Source organism: Procambarus clarkii, chromosome 34, assembly GCF_040958095.1.
Source record: "Procambarus clarkii isolate CNS0578487 chromosome 34, FALCON_Pclarkii_2.0, whole genome shotgun sequence".
Taxonomy (NCBI): Eukaryota; Metazoa; Arthropoda; class Malacostraca; order Decapoda; family Cambaridae; genus Procambarus; species Procambarus clarkii.
The window spans coordinates 39,043,146-39,065,199 of record NC_091183.1 but is presented as its reverse complement, the minus strand read 5'-3'; the positions used below and the strand labels follow the sequence as shown (position 1 = coordinate 39,065,199).

The 22,054-nt window shown below is 45.8% G+C and overlaps 2 protein-coding genes across 2 annotated transcripts in view; one reads left to right on the top strand and one right to left on the bottom strand.

Moving 5' to 3' along the window:
* LOC123762089 (discoidin domain-containing receptor 2) overlaps positions 1–18,875 on the top strand; it is a 273,769-nt gene extending 254,894 nt beyond the window's left edge. Inside the window, exons 11-17 of the mRNA XM_069335891.1 lie at positions 251–391; positions 1,066–1,212; positions 3,300–3,499; positions 4,440–4,532; positions 17,712–17,871; positions 18,196–18,378; positions 18,584–18,875. Coding sequence (XP_069191992.1) covers positions 251–391; positions 1,066–1,212; positions 3,300–3,499; positions 4,440–4,532; positions 17,712–17,871; positions 18,196–18,378; positions 18,584–18,724 — 1,065 coding nt within the window. The 3' untranslated portion in view covers positions 18,725–18,875. The remainder of the gene's footprint in view (positions 1–250; positions 392–1,065; positions 1,213–3,299; positions 3,500–4,439; positions 4,533–17,711; positions 17,872–18,195; positions 18,379–18,583) is intronic.
* Positions 1–22,054, bottom strand: part of trio (trio Rho guanine nucleotide exchange factor) — a 766,603-nt gene that overhangs the window by 737,177 nt on the left and 7,372 nt on the right. The window lies entirely within an intron of this gene.

Sequence of the window (22,054 nt, the reverse complement as noted above, 5' to 3'; positions counted from 1 at the left end):
AATGGTGCCCAACCACTTGGACGGTCGGGATTGAACGCGGACCTGTATGAAGCGAGACTTTATGTAATTTAGTATTGTTTATGACCACCTTTCCTGCCCCTTGACTCTCCTCCCTGGCCACTTCCACTACCGGGAGGACCGTACAACCAAGGAGAGGTGACACGAGGTCGGTGTTGGTGAAGAGGTTCTCAAAGATGAACTAATAACGGAGCTCCCTCTCTCTCTCTCTCTCTCCCGTCCTCGTGGATAGGTACCGTCCGTAACTGGCCCGTGGCTGACGTGCGTGTACCGCCAGGACCCCGGGCGGCTGGTCACGCCCACGCCCACACCTATGCTGGCCCCGGAGCGCGTCACACGGACGGGCGTGCTGGCCTCTGGCGCCTTCGCTACGGTGAGTCTCAACGCTACAGATCTGTCCCACATTATTTTTTGCTGCTCTTTTTAACATTTATAAAATCGTTTTCTATTTTAGGTGCTTAAAACTAGTCACGCCAATCTTATTGTGTCCTTTGGCTCATTAATGAGGGCTTGCTGCTTGCCTCGAAAGGTTTATTGCGAGATGAGTATTCAAGCAGGCCGCTGCCTGCTCGCCTGTATGTTCGTCCATCCAATAGTTCTAATTTTCTGTTCCCGTGTAACTGGAAATATTTGTGTTCATGTTATTTATATATAATATGATTTGTTGTCCTACTGACAGATGCACGTCATGCTGTAGCTTTACACCTGTTTACTTTACAAATTGAACTAGTCTTTAATTGTGGTTATTGTTCCCCAGTTTACAGTTTGTGATGATAACTTTCACTACGACTTTAATATAATTTTAGTTTGATTTTTAGCTTTACTTGTTCCTTGTCCCTTGTTCCTTACGTTAACAATTTGTGAGTTTGGATGACTTTGGAAACATTTTACATATACATTACCTATTATTTATAAAGCTTTATTTCAGATTTCTAAAGTCATAAATATTTACAGGATTTCTGCATAAATATTGTGGGGGTCTCTGGAAGCATCATTGTGTACTACACTTTTCAGCGTCATGTAACACAAAAATCTTTCTATCAATAGTTGTCAGTGGGCGTGGTTTCTGAGGATGGATCGCAGGGATTGGAGGAGGAGGAGAGGTGCGAGGGAGAGGCTCCGCCCCCCCGGCACGCTGCCCTCATCACAGTAACCGCCCACCAGGCGGCTCCAGCGGTCACACGCCAGGCACAGGTCAATCACCGCACCTCTATGTGTACACAAACACACACAAACACTGATACAACAGAGTTACAGCCCCGCTCCTGTGCCAGGTAAGTCCACTACGGGCTCACCATAGCCCGTGCTACTTGGAACTTTTTTTCCGAGTAGCTGAATCTACAACAACAACAACCAATACAAACACACATTTTGTTTTGACTGAGCTGACTGAGCTTTGACTGAACAGTCAGAGCGCCCAAATGAGCCACAGAGATATTAGAAAGAACTTTTTAGTGTCAGAGTGGTTGACAAATGGAATACATTAGGGGGTGATGTGGTGGAGGCTGACTCCATACAGTTTCAAGTGTAGATATGATAGAGCCCAGTAAGCTCAGGAACCTGTACACCTGTTGATTGACGGTTGAGAGGCGGGACCAAAGAGCCAGAGCTCAACCCCCGCAAACACAACTAGGTGAGTACAAACTGACACAACCATCTATTATCCTCCTCAAATTAAATCTATTATTTATAACTTCGCGCTGAAATATTTGCTATTTGATTCCTGCAGTTGACGATTTTTAAAACGAAAATGAATTATTTTTTATAAGTGATGTTTTTTTTCTCTCACTCATTCCTTCTCAGTCTTCACTATGTTACTCTCCTGCCTTCCCGTCATCTCTGAAGTCTAGGCTTATTTATATTTTCAATATTTGTCTTATCTCATTTATAAAAATTAAAAAGAATTTGATTTCCAATTTTGCGGGAGAGTTGCAATCTTATCCGGAAAGTGGTTTAATATGAAGAGGCTAGCGACAAGGGTCAGAAATGTCAGCTGACCCCAATATCGCCGCGAGCCACACGCGTCCTCCATATCTGATTTAGTCTCAAGCTCCAGTTTTCTCTTAATTAACAAGAAAGTCATTTTCGAAACTCTGCAATGGCGGAGTTTGTAAAAATTCCTCTAGTGCATTAAACGATCTCCGCGGGTCTTGCTCACTTATCGGGAGCCGGTCGGCCGAGCGGACAGTACACTGGACTTGTGATCCTGTGGTCCTGGGTTCGATCTCAGGCGCCGGCGAGAAACAATGGGCAGAGTTTCTTTCACCCTATGCCCCTGTTACTTAGCAGTAAAATAGGTACCTGGGTGTTAGCTGTCACGGGCTGCTTCCTGGGGACCGAGGACCGGGCCGCGGGGACACTAAAAGCCCCGAAATCATCTCAAGATAACTTACTGGAGGAGCTGTAGGCGAAGTGTGTCGGAGTTAAAATACGCACCATTGTGTTAGTTCACTATATGAGATACCTTACCTTACCTTGAGTAAGGTAAGGTATCTCATATAGACCTTGAGACCTTGAGACCCCTAGAGTCATATACTGCGCTGCCCTCTTTAAATATACAAAACAGAGCGGTGGAAATAATCATAGGAGCACCTAGATGGACGAAAACTAATCATTTATGGCTAGGAAACACGCCTTGAACCACGATGGACTACCAGTCAAATTCTTACAAATCGAAACCAGATGCAGCTTTCCAAAAGGGCATCAAATATATCATTAAAGACCCAAACAACTCAATAACCATGAAACATGGATGATCGATCTATCTAACGTCAATCTTAAGCATCATTAAGTGTACAATATTCTAAGAAAAAACCTGATTAACTATCGAATTACAAGTCATTACCAGCCCTAACTGATCCCACCAGAATCAAGGATTAGTCAGATTATTAGTCAGATTATAATCAGATTAGACACTGGGAAACCTAACTAAATATCTGAAACACTAGCCGCAATGACAAACAACATAGTCCTCAACAGTCAACAACTGCGCGGTAGAATCTCTAGAACAATATCCGCTCTTGAAACAGCAACTAATCACCCACTTTTTCCACCTGTCAGAGTGACAATACCTCAACACAACAAACTGAAATATTCGCGTTCAAAGCCATAAACATGAATATGCCAATGATGATAATAATATAATGATTAATTAACACTGCTAAACAGTCATTCAGATGCTAAGAAACCGTAAGAAATCAGACAATGTGAAGTTACTCATTACAGTCCTTGTCTTACACATGGCCCTTCACACACACACATCTCTGTGTCTCTCTCTGCAGCTGTTAGCAGCCTTGGATAATAAGAACCTGACGCGGCTGCTGGGGGTGGTTGTGGGCGGACCCGTGGGTGTGACACTCGTGCTGGAATACCAGGCCGACGCCCACCTGCCAGAGTACCTGCACGCCCGCACTCTCGCCCCTGCTGACTACGCCCACGCCACTACCACCCGCCCACACTTACACCCGCAAACTTCTATTAGGCGAGTGTAGAGCTGTTATCATGAGAGAGAGAGAGAGAGAGAGAGAGAGAGAGAGAGAGAGAGAGAGAGAGAGAGAGAGAGAGAGAGAGAGAGAGAGAGAGAGAGAGAGAGAGAGAGAGAGAGAGAGAGAGAGACTGTATGTGTGTGTATATACATTATATATATATAAATATATACAACCAGATGTTGTCTGGTGTCAACACCAGACAACATCTGGTGTTGACAACGGCTTTACACGACCGAAACGTTCATGATCTTTTCCCATTTCTTTGTGGATTCCCCATACAAATGATCAGTGTTTCGTGATCGTCAATTGCATAATATATATATATATATATATATATATATATATATATATATATATATATATATATATATATATATATATATATATATATATATATATATATATATTATATATAGGGGTACCACCACTGGTTTAATTAAAGGGACCCACATCCTCGAAGAAGAAAATAAATAGTGTTCAGAGAAGACCTTGTGGATTCTCACTGAATACTTTAATCTTTTCCTCTCCTACCACCTCTATTATTTTGTATATATAAATGTATAAATTTAAACATTATTTATATTTCGTGAATCTAGCCAAGCATCCTTCACCCCTGCAACACCCTTCACTGCGGCCTCCACCCCAACGCCGGTGTTGGGAGGTGGAGGCTCTCTCCACCTTCCCACATCCACGGCCTCCACCACCCACCTCTCCCTATTCCTCTTAACTCACGGGCTATTCATGCCCGTGCCACCTCTTGGGTGACTTAATCAATCGATCTGTTCCATAGTTCTCCCTAATGTCTTTACCCTCTCAGTACTGCTGTCGGCCTCATCCTACATGTCTTACTCTCGTCCCTCGAGCCTCACTACCTATCCCCACCCAACCACCTCCGCTCCGCCTGGACTAACGCGTGTTTGTATGTACGAGCAGCGTGGGCGACCTGCTGGACGTGGCGGTGCAGGTGGCAGCCGGTATGGCTTTTCTAGAGTCCCACCGAGTCTCTCACACCGATATGGCTGCCAGGTGAGTCTTCCTCTGTGCCCTCTCGCATCAGGTGAGTCTCTTCCTGTGTTCTATCCAGACACGTGGGTGTCTCCGTGCAGCTGGTGTCTGTATGAATAGTTTAATTATACCAGCTGGGCGTGCTTCCTTGTCGCGGGGAACCCATTGGTACCTACTCACATTAATTCAACAGCCAAAGTGATATTTTCCCTATTGTATCTGCAGGTTAAAGGCGATAGATCCGCTTAATTAGTTTTGGGAGGTAAATACAACATTTCTACTACCCGACATACAACCCTAGACTTCACATGACACTGCGTGACGTCTAGGGTTGCATGTCACGGTCCTGACACCGACCCGATATGCAACCCTGGAAAAGTACTGGGATGAGTTAAGGGGGGTACCTCTCGGGTAGGAAACAAAAGGGTTACAGTGAGAGAGATAGAAGTTGGCAAGGTCTTAAGTCAGGATGCCACACCGTACTGGGACCCATCCTTTTCCTAACAAAAGTAAGCGATTAGCGAGAGAAAATAGTATTATTCATACTCTAATTTACGAACGATGCAAAGTTGACGAGATCAGTTTGAACCAAATGCAAGCACATCTTGGTTGAAAGTCACAGACCCTCATGCAAGCACATCTTGGTTGAGTGTCACAGCCCCTCATGCAAGCACATCTTGGTGAGTGTCACAGCCCCTCAAGCAAGCACAAGAGAAAGACTGTGTCCCTGTACTATTGACCCGGTAAATTGTGGGGTGCGTCTGGAGGACGTCAGTAATTAACCAGGTCTGGCGGCACAAATGATCCAATTAGCCCGGCCGGGGAGAGTCATGGATAGAGGCGTCAAGCTGTCCGCCAGACTCCTCATTAACCTTAATAACTGCATGTCGTAGGGAGCCAAGGAAAATCTGTGCCACTTATCATGTGGGCTGGGATTAGTGCTGCTGGCTGGCACTCCGCTTGTGTTCCTCGGTACTCCAGTGGTGCCACCCAGTAGTTTGGTGGGGCCTCTTGACGGTCCTTGACCCGTTTATGCTGCATCTCTCTTTTGCAGTTTGCTGATGATAATGCTCAGATAAATATAAATTGCGTGTTAATTCTTGTATTGCATTATATAAATAATAAATTATCTACACGTTAAAGATACAAATAGCTGTAAAACGATTTTGTGTGATTATTCTAACCACCATCACTATGACTATCAAAACCACCAGCCAGCACTATCACTATATACATCACGACTACCACTACCATCACCAAAGTTACTATCTCCACCATAACCATACCTCACCATCATTGCCACCACCATTATGATGACCAAGACCGTCGTCTCACCCACTGTTCCAAACAGAGTGTGTTGTCATCACCACGGTGCCCCGTGTTACCGTGTAGCAGGAACAGCTAATGCCACCCGGGGCCCGGTGATATTTCCCGAGGGGGGTGAGGGACCTGAAGGTCAGTCAGACGTCAACACAAGGGAGGACTGAGCCCCCCAAGGCGAGGTGGGGGGTGGTGGCAGTGTAGGGGTGAGGGGGGGGTGGCAGTGTAGTGTAGGGGTGAGAGGGGGGTGTGGCAGTGTAGGGGTGAGGGGGGAGGGGAAACCCATTTTTGTATCATATTTGGGTACATCTGCATTTATGCAGCTAAGACTATGTGAACGGGAGTACAGAGTGTGTCAAGAACTAGCTATGTGATGCTAAAAATCCCCATCACACAGGATAGTTAGTCACAGAGGAGCATGTAATTACCAAGTGTAGTTACAGGATGAGAGCTACGCTCGTGGTGTCCCGTCTTCCCAGCACTCTTTGTCATATAATGCTTTGAAATTACTGATCAATAGTCTGCACTGGCAAACTATGAGTACTTTGTTGACCAGACCACACACTAGAAGGTGAAGGGACGACGACTTGAGAATAACGACTTTCACAATCGACTTGAGAATGATGCAGGACGGACCGAAACGTCGTCGTCCCTTCACATTCTAGTGTGTGGTCTGGTCATCATACTTTAGCCACGTTATTGTGACTTATCGCCTGAATCTAAGCTACTCTATCCGCCTTGGGATGTATTGTATTATGTTAATAAACATGAACTTAGGTCGTCTAGCTCTATTGTTTCATGGTCTGAAGGCTGTGTGTCCTGCATGGTGAATAGGGTCTAACGTTAATGTTGAGGATTGCAACATTTGTGAGGCTTATCTAAGGAAATTTTAGAAGATAGGACCTGCTTATATTGGCCGGCTGGTGCAGCATTCACGGTGGTGTCTTCAGATCTTATGGTGTCTTCACTTTTTGTTGTTCTTGAAACAATCTTTTTGTCATTCTACTGACCTAGAACTTACCTGGAACAATTTCAAGATGCTAATCGTTTATTAAAAACTCTTGCCTCTCGAGATCTCTTTGTGCTTTCGTGAGCTCTTCAAGATCTTTTGCCGAGTGCTCATGAACTCTTGTTGGGTTGACGGCCAGGGCTTTCCTGCCTCCCTCACACTAATGTGTGAGGGAGGGAGGAAATGTTTAGGGGGAAGCGCCAAGCCATTACGGCTATATAGCACCTGGAAGCGGTCAGGAAAAGGATTTTTGGGGAAAGGAATGGTGCTCAATCACTTGGACAGTCGGAGATTGAACGCCGACCTGCATGAAGCAAGATCGTCGCTCACGTCCAGCCCAAGTGGTGAGGGTACATACGCAATTATACGGAAATTCTTATGATTCCTCATTAGTTTATACAAGCCCTGGGGGGGGGGGGGTCCTCTTAATGCCTTTGTTTTAGTTGTTATTTATTTGTATACCTTGTTGGTCACGTCGTCTTTTCACTACACAAGTGCTGCTGACTAGACATCATAATGAGTAGTGACGCAACATGGGGCCTCCTGCAAGACTTCTCTATATCTAAAGATGCCTCTCCATGCTTCATGTGGTCCAGTCCTACATGCAGGCGATGAGTCACAATAACGTGGCTAAAGTATGTTGACCAGACCACACACTAGAAGGTGAAGGGACGACGACGTTTTGGTCCGTCCTGGACCATTCTCAAGTCGATTGTCTTCTTGGACATCTGTTGTTATTGTTGACATCTTGGACGCGATTGACATCTTGGACGCGTTTTACAATAAAGCCAATAGCGCCATCGCCCACAAGACTACCCTTATAACCCTCCACTTGTTTCCAAAGCGGCCATTAAATTTCCTGTTTATCTTGTCGTGTTCAATCCCTTAGTGAAGCTGGCCGTGCGCTTAATGCCACGAAAAAGAAGTGTTAAACTTGCTGACGCGAACAATACTCTCTTTGTTGACCAGACCACACACTAGCAGGTGAAGGGACGACGACGTTTCGGTCCGTCCTGGACCATTCTCAAGTCGTCCCTTCACCTTCTAGTGTGTGGTCTGGTCAACATACTTTAGCCACGTTATTGTGACTCATCGCCTGCAAATGCTCTCTTTACAGACACCGTCTTCTGCAACCCGTTCTCGCACTTTCTTATAGTCAATATTGACTTATTAAATACGTGCACATGTGACATACTAATTTATTGTGAATATTTTAGTTTACCTTGAAAAGATTCATAGAAAACACCGACCTTACCTAACCTTCTTAGTATGTTAAGATAAGCATACCTATTATAGGTATTGGTTAAGTAATAATTGTAATTACGAAGCAATAATATGCTTATCTTAACATACTAAGAAGGTTAGGTAAGGTCGGTGTTTTCTATGACGCTTTTCAAGGTACACTAAAATATTCACAATAAATTAGTATGTCACATATGCACTTATTAAATAAGTCAATATTGACTTAAAGAAAGTGCGAGAACGGGTTGTCTTGTGAGGCGGCTCACATACATAACATGAACCGTAGTTCTCACTCTGGTGCTCTTGACTATCTTGCTACATAGTTAATGCGTTAATACTCTTAGCTATCCTGTGTGCTAAACTATTTCTTCGGCTTTTATCTCTGTGTCTATTTACCTGTCTTATTTCATTTTTATTCTTCATCGCTTCTCTCTTCTTTCCTTACTGCTTACTCTGTTTTCATGCTTTACTTCTCCACTTGCCTCCTCACCTTCCATCTTGCATTACATTGGCTCCCTCCCATTGCCAATATAATGACCATTATATCATTATATAATCACCAATATAATGATCTTTCACGACCAAAGTTCACATTTACTCCAAACTTCTACCACTTACGGGCTACTCGTGGCCGTGCCTCCTCTTGAAATTGAAATTGAAATTGAAATAAGTTTATTGAGGTAAAATACACACAAAGGGATGAGGTAGCTCAAGCTATTCTCACCCCGTTCAGTACATCGTGTTAATACATACATATAAACACATCACAAACAATAAACATATTACCAAACATTCTGAGAGATAAACATCTACATTTCCTAATGCCTCTTCTTGGGTGCCTTAATCTTCATCAATCAATTAGTTCTTCAGTTACGACTCGATAAGGGGCCCAGGACGAACCTAATCGTCGTCACTTTCATTGTGTATGTTGTTGTTTAAGATTCAGCTACTGGGAACAAAAAGTTGCAAGTAGCACGGGCTATGGTGAGCCCGTAGTGGACTTACCTGGCACAGGAGCGGGGGCTGTGACTTGCCTCATTGTGTATGTGTGGGCTGCGTTATTTATCAATACGTCCCGTGTTACTTTTACGATGAAGTTATTCATAGTTTACACATTGTTATATATATGACTTGAGTAACCATTTGAACGGTGGGAATGGATAATTATAAATCAATAGTAATAAAGTATTTCCCCATTATATAAATACTTTATTAAAGAACATGAAATTATTAAAGAACATGCAACTCAGCAATGTTGCTGTATTGCAATGTTGCTTCGTGAAGTCTCGGTCCTCTCGGGGTCTTCCAGTCTCGAGGGTGTTAAAGCTTCTTTCTCTCCCTCTCCTCTGGACTCTTAAATACTCTTGAGAGCTTCGGAGGGTCCTTCAGGCCATCTTATTGGTCAAGACTCTCTGGCGTCTTATCTGGCATTTGTTCGTGGTATTTAATAACTCCAGGAGTCTTCCGGTACACTGTATAGTACTTGATTGAACTAAAAGCAAAGTCTTGTATCTTCTGTAGCTCTGTGGTCTTTATTCAACCTGTCCTCCTACAAAGAACGTCAATTTTCGCTCGTATGCGTTACATAAGACCAAAAATTGTCGTATTAGAAAATGGAAGCGGCTCGCGAAAATTGACGTACTGTCCCGTTTTCTGTTTTGGGTCCTTGACCGTATTCTTGACGGTGGGAAACCTTAGGATGACGGGCTGCTTTATTCAACCCGTTCTCGCACTTTCTTACAGTCAATATTGACTTATTTAATACGTGCATATGTGACATACTAAACATACTAGTTTACCTTGAAAAGCTTCATAGAATGATGCTTATAAGATGCTTATCTTAACATACTAAGAAGGTTAGGTAAGGTCGGTGTTTTCTATGAAGCTTTTCAAGGTAAACTAGTATGTTTAGTATATCACATATGCACGTATTTAATAAGTCAATATTGACTATACGAAAGTGCGAGAACGGGTTGCTTTATTTACGCTCACCACGTGCTCCATTGTAGCTCTGGAGGCCACCGGATTCTTGGCAGGATGCAGGCGATAGTAAATCACCATTTATACCCCTAGACAGCTACTGCCACGTATTAGGGTATCAAGATACCCTGATATCTTGTTACCATGATGGCGCAACCCAACTGAGACACATCTTAGCCCTATCCCACTTGGGGGTCGCCAACCCCTTTTGCCACAGCGATATTAGTGTTGCCATCTTTAAGTATCTATCTTTTCACCTAATATGGCAAATTTCCCCTCAAAATCGGTCCTATTATATAAAAACTAAATTACATAAAAAATTGAGAAAATATTGTTATTAATCCTGAGGTAGTGTTATGGCCTGCCAGTCAGCAAGGCTCCTCTGATGGACGCTGCCATTGTTGTTGTTGGTTTAGATTTAGCTACTGGGAACAGGTCAGATAGACACAGCACCGCTCCTGTGCCAGGTAAGTCCACTACGGCTCACCATAGCCTGTGCTACTTGCCCCGCTCCTGTGCCAGGTAAGTTACGGGCTCCCATAGCCCGTGCTACATGGAACTTGTTCCGAGTAGCTGAATCTATAACAACAACAACAACATTCTGGGAACAAAAGGTTGCAAGCAGCACGGGCTATGGTGAGCCCGTCGACTCACCCTAGCACAGGAGACGTGCCTGGTCGCTGCCAATATACGCGCCCTTTATCACCTCCATAAAAGAAATCCCTAGAAATGTGCGAAACCAAACCCATCAGCAGCGAAAATGGCGTTTAATGATGTTGGTTTAGTGGTCATTGTAGAGCTGGTGGGCACATAACATTGGCAGTAATGACCTGGGGTCGAGCGGAGCCAGGGGAACCCCACGCTACTGTGTTTACCTCTGTGTGACCTTCGTCCCCAGGACATTAACAACCCCAGTTACTGGGGGTTATAGCACAAGGAGCTGGTCGGCCGAGCGGACAGCACACTGGACTTGTGATCATAAGAACATAAGAACATAAGAACAAAGGTAACTGTAGAAGGCCTATTGGCCCATACGAGGCAGCTCCTATCTATAACCACCCAATCCCACTCATATACTTGTCCAACCCGCGCTTGAAACAATCGAGGGACCCCACCTCCACCACGTTACGCGGCAATTGGTTCCACAAATCAACAACCCTGTTACCGGGTTACCGGATCCTGTGGTCCCGGGTTCGATCCCGGGCGCCAGCGAGAAACGATGGGCAGAGTTTCTTTCACCCTATGCCCCTGTTACCTAGCAGTAAAATAGGTACCTTTGTGTTAGTCAGCTGTCACGGGCTGCTTCCTGGGGGTGGTTATCTTGAGATGATTTCGGGGCTTTTTAGTGTCCCCGCGGCCCGGTCCTCGACCAGGCCTCCACCCCCAGGAAGCAGCCCGTGACAGCTGACTAACACCCAGGTACCTATTTTACTGCTAGGTAACAGGGGCATAGGGTGAAAGAAACTCTGCCCATTGTTTCTCGCCGGCGCCTGGGATCGAACCCAGGACCACAGGATCACAAGTCCAGCGTGCTGTCCGCTCGGCCGACCGGCTCGGGTGGAGGCCTGGTCAAGGACCGGGCCGCGGGGACACTAAGCCCCGAAATCAACTCAAGATAACCCCCCCCCCCCACCTCTTTCTCAACGTTACAGGTTTTGTACTCTCAAACCCGACGTAGAAAATACGATGGTTTAGTGAAATTAAAACCACCACAATATTGACGGGTCTATTGATTATCGGCTCTTATATAAAATAAATAAAAATAAAATGTTTATTTAGGTAAGGTACATACATACAAGAAATTTTTACAAAGATTGGTTGACTTATAGGTAGAGCTAGTACATACAATGCCTAAAGCCACTATTACGCAAAGCGTTTCGGGCTATGTTTGTTAAGACGCCTTCGTTCAGACGTTTCTGGTTACACTAAACCGTTGCATTTGTTTACGGGGTGTTAATGGAAGGAACGGCCTATCTAAATATTATTAAATTTAATAAATTTTATCTGTAGTCGGAATAATGTAACCTTCCTTATCCATCTTTTCTTCCCCTTGATTACTTTAGTTCTCTTGTCTCCTCTTCCTCCTATCTACCAGATTAGGCGAGACTCCCCATCTCTCACCCTATTGTTAATGTTAATGTTAAGCTGTCTTGCCCAGTGTTTAAATAACACCAGCGTAAATGAAGCTTATTAGCAGTTAATGAAGTTAGGCTAAATATGGTTATTAGCTCAGCTATGTATTAAGCGTAATAAACTGGTCAGTGTCGCGGAGGCCGGTGGTTTAACACCAATTTGTGGCAGTAAATCTGGTAGTTTAAATATTGTTTAACCCGGGTCATGACGAGGTGGGCAGTTCTGCCTCTGCCCCCACCTGTGACCTCACCTACGTGGTGATGGTGGGAATGATGGTGATTGCGATGGTGACGGTGGTAATGGTGATTGTGAAGGTGGTGGTGGTGGTGATGACGGTGGTTAAGGCGTTGTTGTGAAAGTGGTGGGGATAAGTGTAATGAAAGTGGTGGATGAGGTGAATGTCATGTCAGTGGTGGTGGTAGTGAAGATGGTGAGGGGTAGTACTGGTTATTAAGGTGGTAGTGATTGATGGTGTTGTTGTAGCGGCGGTGATGATGGTAGGGTACTGCGGTTATGGTGATGTTGGCTGTAATGCCGCCGATGGTGCTGATTTTAGTGGTATTTATAGGGTGTGGTGGTGATAAGCCTCCACCACCAGGCTACAGGAGACAGTGTGGCCAGGCTACAGGAGACAGTGTGGCCAGGCTACAGGAGACAGTGTGGCCAGGCTACAGGAGACAGTATGGCCAGGCTACAGGAGACAGTGTGGCCGGGCTACAGGAGACAGTATGGCCAGGCTACAGGAGACAGTGTTGCCAGGCTACAGGAGACAGTGTGGCCAGGCTACAGGAGACAGTATGGCCAGGCTACAGGAGACAGTGTGGCCGGGCTACAGGAGACAGTATGGCCAGGCTACAGGAGACAGTGTTGCCAGGCTACAGGAGACAGTGTTGCCAGGCTACAGGAGACAGTGTGGCCGGGCTACAGGAGACAGTATGGCCAGGCTACAGGAGACAGTATGGCCAGGCTACAGGAGACAGTGTGGCCAGGCTACAGGAGACAGTGTGGCCAGGCTACAGGAGACAGTGTGGCCAGGCTACAGGAGACAGTATGGCCAGGCTACAGGAGACAGTGTGGCCGGGCTACAGGAGACAGTATGGCCAGGCTACAGGAGACAGTGTGGCCGGGCTACAGGAGACAGTATGGCCAGGCTACAGGAGACAGTGTGGCCAGGCTACAGGAGACAGTGTTGCCAGGCTACAGGAGACAGTGTTGCCAGGCTACAGGAGACAGTGTGGCCGGGCTACAGGAGACAGTATGGCCAGGCTACAGGAGACAGTATGGCCAGGCTACAGGAGACAGTATGGCCAGGCTACAGGAGACAGTATGGCCAGGCTACAGGAGACAGTGTGGCCGGGCTACAGGAGACAGTATGGCCAGGCTACAGGAGACAGTGTGGCCGGGCTACAGGAGACAGTATGGCCAGGCTACAGGAGACAGTGTGGCCGGGCTACAGGAGACAGTATGGCCAGGCTACAGGAGACAGTATGGCCAGGCTACAGGAGACAGTGTTGCCAGGCTACAGGAGACAGTGTTGCCAGGCTACAGGAGACAGTATGGCCAGGCTACAGGAGACAGTATGGCCAGGCTACAGGAGACAGTGTTGCCAGGCTACAGGAGACAGTGTTGCCAGGCTACAGGAGACAGTATGGCCAGGCTACAGGAGACAGTGTGGCCAGGCTACAGGAGACAGTGTAGCCGTCCATACTGACCCATGCACCACTGGCGTAGGTCACCCCGTGCTTCCTGCGTTAAAGACAGGAAATTTGCATCTCGAGTTTCATCAGCATTCTGGCACTCAGACCCGGCCGGTGATTTGGCCTTTGCTGATTAATTCTGACAAGCAGCCGGGGGGGCGACAGGAGCCATTGTTGACGGGGCCTCGCCCTGGAAATGCCAGGACGCTCCTCCCCCCGCTACTAGTAATGACCTTCCCCTGTAATGACCTTCCCCTATAATGACCTTCCTGGGGATAGTACATGGTACATCGCTACTCTGCACACTACTATATCACCAACGTTCGCAGCCTTGAAATACCTGGGTATGTATCTCGCGGGCTCGATCAGCTCCTGCTTAAGGAAATATCAGATCATTGGCCAATCCACACACTAGAAAATGAAGGGACGACGACGTTTCGGTCCGTCCTGGACCATTCTCAAGGCAAGAATGGTCCAGGACGGGCCGAAACGTCGTCGTCCCTTCATTTTCTAGTGTGTGGATTGGTCAACATACTTCAGCCACGTTATTGTGACTCATCGCCTGCATATCAGATCATTCCTTCCTTACACGACATTCTCATTGCTAGAAATAATGCATCGAAGCGCAGTAACTAGTAAATTAATGTTAAAATATTAATCTCACGGGCAGAATTCTAATTACCTTACAACACATCTCCCTGTCATCCTAACACCAATCTCCACTTACGTGTATTTCCACTATCACACACTCACCACACCTCCACGTTCACCATCATACTACATAGTTCACACAACCTACCTCATACCAGTCCTCCTAGAATGTATAAAACCTGCATGGAATCAGCACTGAGCAAAGCACAAAGATTAACCAACTTCAGAGATTTGCAACAAGGTTAGTGCCTTAAAGGAAAAGTGAGTAACAGGGGTAGAAGCACTAAACATATATGACCTTAGAAGCTGGTGCCTGAACTAACAGGTATAAGCAACGAGGACAGTTTAAGGGAAATCAATTTAACAACTCCAGAGGACCTGAGGGATCTGATCAGTACATACAAAATACTGAGGGGAGTAAAGCAGCTGTACAAGGCAACTTTTTTCAAATTGAAAGGAAGTAGACAACGCAAAAGGGCAGAGAATAACGAACCTTTCATAGACAACGAGGCTGGCCAATGAACCACCTCTAAGAAGATAGCAGCAGCTGCTACCTCAACCCACACCTTTAAGAGAAAAAACGACAAAGAACAAGAACGTCAAGAAATTTGAGCGCAGCGTGTACAAAACGCCCCGTAGACACAGATAGGTAAGCTGAGGTCGACCCCCACCACACGTGAACATTAGTATAACAATTCCCTATTACTACCCCTTGTGTCCACCTGCCACTACTTTACGGCCCCCAATGTGGTAGTTACAATCCAATCTTTTAAGTAAAACATTTATTACGGTTAAATATATTGACGAGGGTAGTGGTTTTATAGATAATCCGCGCAAGAATCCTGTAATTACTGCCAACACTTCCCCTGCTGAACGAAGGCAGGGTGTTTATGAGTGGGGTACCTCTTTTCCCTCCCCCAGACCCACTCTTAGTCCCTCCCTCCCTCCCCAGACCTTCCCTCAGGCCCTCCCTCTCTCCCCAGACCCTCCCTCCCTCCCCAGACCCACCCTCAGACCCTCCCTCCCTCCCCAGACCCACCCTCCCTCCCCAGACCTTCCCTCAGACCCTCCCTCCCTCCCCAGACCTACCCTCCCTCCCCAGACCCACCCTCCCTCCCCAGACCTTCCCTCAGACCCTCCCTCCCTCCCCAGACCCACCCTCAGTCCTTCCCTTTCTCCCCAGACCCACCCTTAGTCCCTCCCTCCCTCCCCAGACCCTCCCTCCCTCCCCAAACCCACCCTCCCTCCCCAGACCTTCCCTCAGTCCCTCCCTCCCTCCCTCAGTCCCTCCCTCCCTCCCTCCCAACTCTAAACCAATATCCTGCACACAGCGAATATTCCCGCTTGCAATTTATCGCTCGCCTCTTCAGCCGCCTCCACCAGGACCTGTCTCCAGCTGTTATTGTGGTGGTGGTTATTATTACCGGTGGTGGTGGTGGTAGTTATTGTGGTGGTGGTTATTATTACCGGTGGTGGTGGTAGCGGAAGTTATTGTGGTGGTGGTTATCACTGCCGATGGTGGTGGTGGTAGTGTGGTTGTGTTCATCATTACCGGTGGTGTTAGCGGTAGTGTGGTTATAATGTATGGTTATACAAGGAATACACAACAACAATAGCTACTGCACTATTACTAAACCGGCCCGGTTTCTCGGTGCGTCACTCCGTTAAAAATACAACACTTTTTTCCCCTGCCTTGAAACGTACCAATTCATGACATCCGTCAAGCCTATCTACAGTAGGCCTTTGCATAGAAAACGTCAATATTGCGGTGCTATAATGTATACTAATACATTAAAGTATACTAATACATTATAGATATACTAATACATTAAATAATGTATACTAATACATTAAATAATGTATACTAATACATTATAGATAGACTAATACATTAAATAATGTATACTAATACATTATTGCAAAATACTGTATATGAAAATTACATTAAAAGATCTTATTTGAAATAAGCAAGAAAGGCATTCCCGAGTATATGATGGTGGATATAAACAAAAAGGAATAAGACAGCAAGAGACAAGTAACAAGCCGGACTTGAGGAGTAACAAGCAGGCCTTGACGAGTAACAAGCCGGACTTGAGGAGTAACAAGCAGGCCTTGACGAGTAACGAGCCAGCCTTGACGAGTAACGAGCCGGCCTAACAAGCCGGCCTTGACGAGTAACAAGCCGGCCTTGAGGAGTAACAAGCCGGCCTTGAGTAGTAACAAGCCGGGTGTGACGAGTAACAAGCCTGGACCCAAGGCCGGGCTTAAATAGCAGACTTCTCAACACTAAATCCCAGTAAACTTGGTCATTGATCTGGGTGTTGTGGAGGCATTGGTTATTAACGTGGTGTAAGACGCTGCAAAACTGTATTTGACAACTTCACTTTATACAGTACTGCATATCGCTTCATACAGTATATCTAGAGTAACTTAGATTACAGATTATAACCAGGATTTCACTGTCCTACAACACAACTTTTGTATGCATAATATTTCTATAGTGACAAGAGAACTATTCTCAGTTATACCTTGTTGCTTCTAAATTTGCTTCTGCCATAATCTCTATGGTGTGCTCCCCCCCCCCCCCGACCGACCCTGCGTCACAGCTGCACAATACGTGAAGCACACACACCAGCCATGGGTAGAAGTGCACTGTGCATACCTGACACACCCCCATGCCTAAATGTACAGCTGTGGTGGTCCCTACAGAGCTGTGGTGGTCCCTACAGAGCTGTGGTGGTCCCAACAGAGCTGTGGTGGTCCCTACAGAGCTGTGGTGGTTCCTATAAAGCTGTGGTGGTCCCAACAGAGAGCTGTGGTGGTCCCAACAGAGCTGTGGTGGTCCGCGATCATGGCGGGAATGACGCCTGGGTCCCCCCCTTCCCTTCCCGGTCTTCCTAAATTGTGATTCATGAGATGGAATAGTCTACCCTCAGTATTTCTTACAAATTCTCCTTGAAGACTACCTGTTCCTCTAATATAATATACGAAGGTTCCTAGAATATATGTGCGATATCTGTGCGTTTCATTGTGCTCAAAAACTGTTATTTCTCAATATGTTCATCAGATTTTGTTCATAATTCGCTGCCTACATCAGCTGCCTGGCTATTGCAGTAATAGGTCTTTAGTATCCAGGATTGTGATGCTGACGATGATTTTCTCCGGCAGGAACGTGGTGGTGGTGGGAGGAGACGCAGACGGAGTGGGCGTGGTCAAGGTGACGCAGGTAGGGTCCGCCTTGCCTCGCTATTCTAGCGACTACTGGAGGCCTCCTGACGGCCGTGGACCGGCGCCCCTACGATGGTGTAGTCCCGAGGTGCTCTGTCAGGTGAGCGGGGGCGGGGGTGGAGGTGTCTGGTTAGAGGGAGGGGTTCTAGGAGATAAAAGTGGAAGGGTCTATCACTTAATGGAAGAGGTTATGCCAGGTGAAGGGGAAGGGATCTGTCAGAAAAAGGGAAGGGTAAGTTCGAATTGAAAAGTAATTCATATCCTCTATTGCTATGATCAGCTCATGCACGCTTCTCTGACTTGTTGATTTATTTATTTATATATACGAGAGTTGTTACATTCTTGTGCTCACAACTTGAGCATCAAGTTGGGTCGCCAGCTAGACCCAAAAGTGATAACGTCTCACTGCCTTCCCACCGAACAGGGTACCTTCAGCTCCGCCGGCGACGTGTGGTCCTTCGGCGTGACACTATGGGAGATCCTGACCCTGGCTCGTCGACGGCCGCACCACCACCTCTCAGACGACCTCCTCTTCCACGCCCTGCTGTCCACGCACGCTCACGCACACTCAACCACCTCCTCCACTGATAAATACGCCACTCCACAGGTACCTCTTTATTCTGGCCTTTGGATTTATTTACCATTTTCTCTACTTAGAATTTCAGCATTTGATGGAAAGGCATGAATAAATTAGGTAGAACTGACTCCTTGCTGACACATATTTAACTTCGTGTCTTTTGAACTTCGGAACAAATTTCTTTCATGCTAGCACAGTTTTCTGTGATGGTTTTCACAAGTTTGGACTTCTTCAGGTTGTGTTGAGTCCGCCGGCATGGTGTCCCCGTGAGGTGCAGGAGGTGATGAGCGGGTGTTGGCGCCCTCACCCTTCCCACAGGCTCACCTTCACCACCATCCACGCCAAGCTGGCCGCCTACGCACTATCCCACGAGTAGCAACATCCTTCTAGCCTCACTTCACCTTCAGGAGAAAGTGGCGCAGACGAGACAGCACCAACGCGGACTGTCCGCATGGAGGCAAAACATTCATAAGGAACAAGAGAGTGTCGTGCCAAATATACATATCGAGCAAGCAACAGCGTGCCAATTATATATATATGAAACAAAGAAAAAATGTGCCAATTAGGGTTAAGTTAGTTTGAACAGTAGTTTAATGATTAATGTGAAGTACATAATTCCATTTTTATCCACTTCAAAAGAGCCACACCTCGTTAGTGGAGTATTCCAACCAAAATCTGTTAGCAGCCAGATTTGACAACTTCATTGAAAAACCTGCTTTAACAGCCCAGAACTCTTGTGTGTAAGTTTGACGCGCGGCCACTGTTCCCCCGCTGAGGAATTTACTAACTTTTTTTTTCTTCTCGCTCTCTTTCGTCGCGAGAATATGTACATATCTTAAAGTCAAGTTCCTGGATGATAACTGTTTAAACCAACCATCAAGTTGACTCTTCACACACTGGCAAGAGAGAGAGACCGCAGCAGATTTTAGGAACAATGCCTCCGGATGTGTAGTTGAGATCACGACTGGAGCCCCACTTGTTCAGTTAGCCGGTGTCATGCTAACGAATGTTATCATTAGTTGGATGCCAGATTAATGTACTTTAAATTATATATCCTTCTAGAGTGTCCTTGCTGGTAACTAAAACTGACAAAACTCTTATTAATTTCCTTTTGTAACGGCCTGTTAGCTTAGGTTTCAGTTCTACAACTAGAACCTCAAAATTAGTGTTTTCAACTATGACACCGACTCAACGGTCTTGTAGCATGATGAAGCATGTATTTCTGATGCCATTTAGGTATCCCAACTCTGGCACTGTTAACCGTAACCCCTTCCAGGACTACCATATGTGGCTCTCACATCCGAACTTTGGCAACACCGCAAACATTCAGATAAGATCCCAGATTTAGAACTGTCACCCGCGGACCCTCTTAAATACTTATTACGTTATCCTTTCCCAGATCTTTGATATTTGTGTTTCAACCAGGAGCCTTGGGTAGTGTGACCACAGCCAGGAGCCTTGGGTAGTGTGACCACAACCAGGAGCCTTGGGTAGTGTGACCACAGCCAGGAGCCTTGGGTAGTGTGACCACAACCAGGAGCCTTGGGTAGTGTGACCACAACCAGGAGCCTTGGGTAGTGTGTGACCACAACCAGGAGCCTTGGGTAGTGTGTGACCACAACCAGGAGCCTTGGGTAGTGTGACCACAACCAGGAGCCTTGGGTAGTGTGACCACAACCAGGAGCCTTGGGTAGTGTGTGACCACAACCAGGAGCCTTGGGTAGTGTGTGACCACAACCAGGAGCCTTGGGTAGTGTGACCACAACCAGGAGCCTTGGGTAGTGTGTGACCACAACCAGGAGCCTTGGGTAGTGTGTGACCACAGCCAGGAGCCTTGGGTAGTGTGACCACAACCAGGAGCCTTGGGTAGTGTGACCACAACCAGGAGCCTTGGGTAGTGTGTGACCACAACCAGGAGCCTTGGGTAGTGTGTGACCACAGCCAGGAGCCTTGGGTAGTGTGACCACAACCAGGAGCCTTGGGTAGTGTGTGACCACAACCAGGAGCCTTGGGTAGTGTGTGACCACAGCCAGGAGCCTTGGGTAGTGTGTGACCACAACCAGGAGCCTTGGGTAGTGTGTGACCATAGCCAGGAGCCTTGGGTAGTGTGACCACAACCAGGAACCTTGGGTAGTGTGACCACAACCAGGAGCCTTGGGTAGTGTGTGACCACAGTCAGGAGCCTTGGGTAGTGTGTGACCATAGCCAGGAGCCTTGGGTAGTGTGACCACAACCAGGAGCCTTGGGTAGTGTGTGACCACACCCAGGAGCCTTGGGTAGTGTGACCACAATCAAAAACACTTGATAGAGATGTATAGGCAGCAGGAATTGCGAGTGCCATATGTTGAAGGATCCTACCCTCAAAGCAGCTAAGGGATTCTACAAGTATTAACAACCATAGTGTCCCAAAGAACCTTCTACTACAGCATCCAACAAGAAATGTCAACAAAAGTATCCTATGAGATGCTATCAATGGATCTCAACAAGGAATATCAGCAAAGTAATACTACAAGAACAGTCACTAGGAAACCAAGAAGTACATTTAACTAAGAGTATTCAACATACAAACTTAGCCAGCAGGCCTTTTGTCTAATATTAGTGACGATCTAGTTATATTATACAAGTCGAGGGGCCTTTAGTATTAGTAGTATTAGGGGGAAAGACCTTACATGTAATTTCGATAATCTAAATATATTTTCAGCTGAGGGACCTAAAATGTATTATTACATGAGGGATCTTAAGTGAAATCATCTTAAATCAGATGAAGTACCTTAAATGTATTTAGATGAATGACCTCAAATGTATTTAGATGAATGACCTCAAGTGTATTTAGATGAATGACCTCAAATTTATTTAGATGAATGACCTCAAATGTATTTAGATGAATGATCTCAAATGTATTTAGATGAATGACCTTCAATTAAGTATTCGTTTAAGGGATCTTAAGTACTTATCAAAAGTTATTATGAGTGAAATATATGTATGAGGAGAAGAACCTTAGCAAGTGTACTATAATGTGAGGAACATTTAAGTGTAATATCAGTTCAGGGAACCTATTCGTTGCCTCTTGCTGAATAACTATTGTAATGAGAATTTTTTAATGCTACTACTAACAATTTCTTCGGTACCTGGACCATAGATTTAAGGACAGACTAGTATATAATTTTCATAAATTATTAATCCTTCTTAGGCGGTTAACGCATTCCACTGAGCTGTTTCAGTTGGTATTCTGAACATGGCAAATATGTGTTGGTGGAGATGGCAACGGGTCCATGTTTATACCAAGAACAATGTCAAAAGAAAACCAACATATAGCTAAGTGTGTTTAATGTTTTAGAAATTGTAATTTAGAAATGTGCTGTTTTGAAATACATCTCCCTGATATATTTTGGGTGTTTAAGTACTTTACATGTGTCTAGTCAAGTGATCAAGTCCCGTTTCCCGACGGGGCAAGCAGTATTTTTCTGATTACTTATTTCTTGTACTGATTTGTACGTTCATATGTTGTTTTGTATATGATGAGTCTTCCGTGTTTAGGCTACTAAAATATTCATGGTTTCAACCACATATTTCATGATTATTATATAGTGCAGGTTCAGTGTATTAATGTGAATACCTGTCATCGGCACATATGTTGCCGACGGTCACTTGTAGACGTAGTTTACTTATAACTAGTAGTGAAGTAGAGGACAGCAGCAGCAGCAGG